The 5796-nt window shown below is 33.2% G+C and overlaps 1 protein-coding gene across 2 annotated transcripts; it reads left to right on the top strand.

Annotated features, from left to right (window-relative positions):
- The first annotated feature begins 1331 nt into the window (after nucleotides 1–1331).
- LOC142533717 (transcription initiation factor TFIID subunit 7-like) lies at nucleotides 1332–5139 on the top strand. Of its 2 annotated transcripts, none has more exons than XM_075640582.1 (6): nucleotides 1332–1352; nucleotides 2360–2506; nucleotides 3498–3631; nucleotides 3714–3833; nucleotides 4231–4300; nucleotides 4737–5139. In XM_075640582.1, exons 2-6 carry the CDS (start codon nucleotides 2392–2394, stop codon nucleotides 4895–4897), a joined length of 600 nt encoding a protein of 199 aa, XP_075496697.1. In that variant the 5' UTR covers nucleotides 1332–1352; nucleotides 2360–2391; the 3' UTR covers nucleotides 4898–5139. The 2 variants fall into 2 exon arrangements, with proteins under 2 accessions (XP_075496697.1, XP_075496695.1); XM_075640580.1 differs by lacking the exon at nucleotides 1332–1352 and adding an exon at nucleotides 2041–2138.
- The last annotated feature ends 657 nt before the right edge of the window (nucleotides 5140–5796 follow it).

Genomic DNA, 5796 nt, shown 5'->3' with positions numbered 1-5796 from the left:
GGTACCCATAACCGCCTTGACAAAGAAGAATGCAAAGTTTGTATGGGGATCCGAGTGCCAAGACGGTTTTGACAAGTTGAAGCAAGCTCTAATTTCAGCACCAGTATTATCAATGCCATCGAGGAAAGTAGAGTATGTTCTTTATACCGACGCTTCGAAACTTGGTTTGGGTGCAGTTCTGATGCAAAATGATCGAGTTATAGCCTATGTGTCGAGACAATTAAGGTTCACGAGAAAAAATACCCCACTCACGATTTTGAGCTGGCAATAGTGGTATTTTTATTGAAGATTTGGAGACATTCACTACCAAAAAAAGAGGATCAAAGAAGGTTTTTGAGGCAAATATTTGCGACGGATTTCCGAAAAACCGTCGCTATTTAGCAACGGTTTACGAAATACTGTCGCTATTTAGCGACGGTATTTATAGCATGTCGCTAATATGCGACGGTTTTATTAAACATGATATGATAATAATAATAATAATAATAATAATAATATGATATGATAGTATATTATATGAATAAGAAATACAATAAATTTTGTAAAATTAGAACAAACATATATATACACACATATATATTTAGTGTGTGTGCCCGCATTTAAATGGTCTTATGAGTCATCCGCCTCATGAATCATACTTTAAGAGGCTTAAATTTTTTTTTTTTTATATATAGTAATATTTCAAAATTTTAGGGGTACAAACTACGCAAGTTACTCGTGAATAACTCGCGAGCTACTCGATTATATATTATTTATTTAGAATTATAATATAGAATAAATCGAACTTTTTGAGCTCAAACAACTCAAAACATTCTTGAACTGAGATCGAGCTCGAAAATTATTACTCGATCGAGTCGAGCTCCTAGTTCGAGTATACTAATTCACCACAAAAAAAAGGGGATCGACGATGGTTTTTCAGGCAAATATTTGCGACGGATTTCCCAAATAGCGACGGATACTCTGGCTAATTGTTGCGACGATTAAATAACCGTCGCTAACTATAACCTGTCGCTAATGGTCGCCGGTTTATTACACCGTCGCTAATTAGGTACAGTTTTAAATAACAGTCGCTAAATATTAGCAACGGTTGAAAACTTGTTGCTAATTAGCGACGGTTTAACCTTGCCGTCGCATATTAGCGACGTTTTTAATTAGCGAAGGTTTATTTTTTCCTGTCGATAATTCGCGACGGTTTTAACCGTCGCCAAACTAGATCGGCGACGGTTTTATTAAACCGTCGCTCATTTCCTATAAATATCGCCACGTCCGCACCCTTTTCCCTCGAACCTTAACTTCATTTAACTTCTGTCAAATTTTTTCGGTGGAGAATTTCAGTCTCGAAATATGAGGAGGTAAGTTTCATCTCGTGTTTGTATATTTAATCGAGAGATTTAATTTATTTACAAATTCGAATATTAATTTAATTAAGTGGATCCTAGTATTTAAAAATATGTATATATATTTGTCAAAAAAAATAAAAAAATATGTATATATATTTGTCAAAAAAAATAAAAAAATATGTATATATATTCAAATTACAAAAAAATTTTATTTATTTTTTTTAAAAATAGCAAATTGTGCGACGATTTTTAATAGAAACCGTCTCTAATTCCGTCGCTAATCAGCGACGATTCTGATTAAACAGTCAGGTCTATTCCCATAATCTAAGATAGAGTCAAAATTTTTATATTATATAAATAGATTTTTTACCTCTGCAAGGAAAAAAAATAAAAGAATTTTTAATTTTTTATTTGTCAATTTAGAATATTTTTTTCAAATTTACAAATTTTATAAAAAATAACTCACTATTTTAGTATATTTTTTAGGAATTGCCAGATTTGATAAAATAACCTATTAATTTTTTCTTATATTTGGTTTAAGTTCTAATATTTTACAAAAAGTTAGAATTATTTTATCATTCTATTTGATCTAAATAATAATAAAATAATGAATTTACATATATATAGTTTTAATAGAATTTCTTATATTTCTCATACTTGTTTTTTTTATATTCAAAAAAATTAAAATATTTTAAGTTAATGAAAAAATTGTGTAAAAAGCATAGAAGCTTGTGACCGTAAATCACAGGAACTGGTCTTCTTCGTCCTTTCCTTTTTTGAGAGATTTTGCTTTTTGAGGTATTTTTATATGAAGAAGGAATCATTCATATATGTATAGGGATTGGCGTGGTTACAATTAGGGTGCAAGAATTTTGTGTTTTGTTTTCTTTTATTTATTCTCTGATGTCTATGTTCGATTGATCCTTGATTATGTTTGTTATAATCGCTATAACTTACCGTTTGAAATTGTTTGAATGCTTGTGAAATCCATTGTTTCTATTTAATTGTTAATTAAGCAGTTGTGTTGATCAAGAGGAGTAAAACAACATCAATGGAGGAGCAATTCATACTCAGAGTGCCGCCAGCTGTTGCGGAGAGGATAGAGCGACTGTTGAATGACCCCGCTTCTTCTTCCGAAGACAAGTCCATGGATTTATCCTTTTCGGGTTGGTCTCACAGTAACTCCCCTTCTATTCACCCTCGCCCAATATCGTGATTTTTTAAGCTTCGAAACTCTTTTTGTGGATTGGTATCACAATTACAGGTTTTAACAATTCCATTGGAAAACGAACTCGAAACCTGTGAAATTAAAGACTAAGTCAGTGTTGTGGAATTTTGGTCTTGCATACGTGGGTTATTAATGTTTTCTAGGAGACTGGACTTGATACTCCATTTAACTTTTTGTAATTTTAGAGATTAGAGACTATGCATTTCGATTAGATCCCGTGTTTCCTATCAGTTGAACTATGCATTTCATTTATAGAGCCTTTTGTCTTAGATGGGATTGAAAGAAATGTAAAATGAAATGATTTCATAGCTCTTTGAGGTAAAAGACGCTTTCCTTCTATTGCAATTATTTTAGTGAGTTGGTCATTTACTCATCATGCTTGCTATTGGTCATTCTTCAAGCACAAAAAAGGAAGGAGTAGAATGATTTAGTTTTGCTTTTTAGCTTTCAATTTATGGTTCTTTTCATAATTTTTTTATTTTTAATAACCCATCCTGGGAATTTGCCGCTACTGTCATCCTTGTCTTCAAAATATGGTGGCCATCTAAATCCTTTTTATTATAATCTTCTTTCAGTTCTATCGCTGCTTTCACATGCCAATATATTTGCTGAAATGAAAATGCATTTACACATGAAAACTGGTTGATTATTTTACAAATGTCATTTCATACCACCCATGAAGTATTTACTATTGTCCTAAACAATTAACTCTTTCCTACTGAACTCTCTTTTTGGGAATCTATGTCACTCTCATATTTTACCAATAACCAAGCCTTTGAGGATTAACTAGCAAAATGACCAACTCTTTTTGCTGATTAGTAATTCCTGATTTATAAAGGAAACTTTGGGGATGTTTACAGAGGACCATTGAATTCGAATTTAATGTTATATCAATTGGTTTGCTGCTATATGGCTTATCTTTATGTCAGAGGATGGAAGGACTGGCAAATTCATTATAGGAAATGACCACTTCTCTGCTTCTCTCTTGGATCTTCCCACTGTTGTGGAATCATATAAGACTTATGACGACAATGTGTTGATCAAAACTGCAGACATTGGTCAAGTAGGTGTACTTCTCCTTATTAGTTATCAATCTTGTCTGCTTTAGCTGTGATTAGGTTTGTTAACTATAGAGAGTTGTGCAGATGATAATGGTGAGAGAGGACAGCGACAATATTCCTGAATCATTAGAGCACAGACATGGCCTTACACCACCAATGAGGGATGCTCGGAGGAGAAGATTCCGCAGAGAGCCAGATTTAAATGTGCTAGTAACTTTAAGCCAATTTAAATTTTATCTGCCGCTTTATATTCAGTTTTTTCCTGAAACAGACCATAGAGTTTCATTACTAGGTGTTCTATAAGCTTTTGTAAATTATTTAACATTGTCGTAGCTTGATTCTAGTTTACATTGTAGAAGTCAAAGGAGAGGAATTGTTGAACATATGACACATTGTATAGAGTACAATGGGGATTTACATTCCAATAATTAGGGGATATAAAAATCCTATTGTATCAAAAATAGAGAATAAAAAATCCTATCTGATCACCTAAATTGATCTTATCCAATATATACAAATTTAAATTTTAAATTATTTGTACAACGTGTTTGTGAACCATAATTTTTTAATTTTGTGCTATGTCTCTGTTTACATTTTGCAGCCTGAGGTTGTACGTCGTGTAGAGAAAGATTTACAGAACATCATGGCTGGTGGAACAGTTGAGAATATTGATATCCTATATATTTTTTTACACACTCTCTCTACTTCTCTCTTTGTTTATGTTTGTGTTTGTGTTTGTGTTCTGTGTCTTTTTGCGGTGTGCGGGTTTTTGGGCATGATGATTGCATGAGCGCATGAGTTCCTGGAAAGTTACTGTGGTGTAAGGAAAACCCAAATCATATACCAAAATACTCATCACCAGTTTCTTTTGAAAAGTCTAGTTATGTAGATTTTTATTCTCTAGTTGTAAATCTCTAGAATCCATCATATGGACAAAGACCTTTTTATTATAGTGTACTTATCAAATTCTTTTGTTTTTTAGTTTAGACCCTTTGGTAACAAAGAACTTTATAAATTCCTGTAAGTCACCAAAATTGGGATGCTCTGTTTTATTAAATGCTTGTGAGTTGACGACTCTATTTCCGCACTCCTTGACCTTTTGATTACGTGTTGAAATGGCTGAGCAAGATGAATATGATGAAAATGCCCGTAGTGCAAGTAAGAAATCAATTGCTGCACCTTTAGCAAAGCCCGTTGTGCCTGAAGCTGGGTTGATTGGTTTGGAGCCTGATGGGAGTGATTCTGATGACACTGATGACTCGATCTGAACCAAAGGATTGTCAAGATAATGTGGATGTCTCTCCTTAAACCTGTGATGTCTTCAATGGCCTTCAGAAAATTCTGTTTCTATCTCCTTTATAGCTGCAAGTGAAGTAAAATTGATGGTTTTCTGCTGTTAATATATTGCAGCTTTTTTCCTGAATTATGCTCCCCGTAAGTGGAATGTGATAAACTTGAAAATTGATAGTTTTATGGATGATATTGCATGTCCATTGATTTGTAGTTGAATGTGCTTTGCTGTACAAGTGGAGAAAAATATCTATTTTTCTTTTTCTGTAACATACATTATTTGATGTTCAATGCTACGCAACAAGCAGTTTGTTTGCCAATGTATTTGTTATTTTCCTGTCTTTCGCCTACCCACTCAGCAACTCCTATGTATGTGCAGCGAGCTCTGTTATTGTTTTCTTGGTACGGTGGGGTTCATCATTTATCATGGAAAAAGATTTGGTCGATCAAAATTTTGGAAGTTTCAAGTATTATATTAGCCTATAGATGTTCATATCTTTTATCAGATGTTTTGTTACTTTGAGTTTTCTGCTGCTGATCTTATTGATGTTTGATATTCTTGAGAAGCAGAATTCATGGTAGATTCTTCTAGGTGTTTGTCAGCAGGTTCTGATCTTTTCGGTTGTTAGGAACTGTCGCTTGTTTGATTCTTATAATCAGGTCGTACTAAAATTTTGCTTGCTGCCAATAACTGAACTTTTTCGCATTTGCTTTCCGAATACTTGTGAATCAATATCGTCATTATTCGTGAAATTATTACTCAAGTTTGTTAGTCTTTCCCTTTGGTTTTGGCAGGTTTTCTCCAAAGCTCCAATCAATAAAGAATTCATAATATTTGTGTTTGTCACGTGTAGTAGTTATTTCATACATTTCTTAT

This window comes from Primulina tabacum, chromosome 18, assembly GCF_025594145.1.
Source record: "Primulina tabacum isolate GXHZ01 chromosome 18, ASM2559414v2, whole genome shotgun sequence".
In the NCBI taxonomy this organism is placed as follows: domain Eukaryota; kingdom Viridiplantae; phylum Streptophyta; class Magnoliopsida; order Lamiales; family Gesneriaceae; genus Primulina; species Primulina tabacum.
This window is presented reverse-complemented; position numbering and strand designations above follow the sequence as displayed.

Bases quoted from the DNA above. Each gene is read 5' to 3' on its own strand.
- LOC142533717 (XM_075640582.1), top strand. From the start codon at position 2,392: ATGGAGGAGCAATTCATACTCAGAGTGCCGCCAGCTGTTGCGGAGAGG. The intron at 2,507-3,497 runs GTTGGTCTCACA...TCTTTATGTCAG, and splicing joins CATGGATTTATCCTTTTCGG to AGGATGGAAGGACTGGCAAA. The intron at 3,632-3,713 runs GTAGGTGTACTT...AGAGTTGTGCAG, and splicing joins AAACTGCAGACATTGGTCAA to ATGATAATGGTGAGAGAGGA.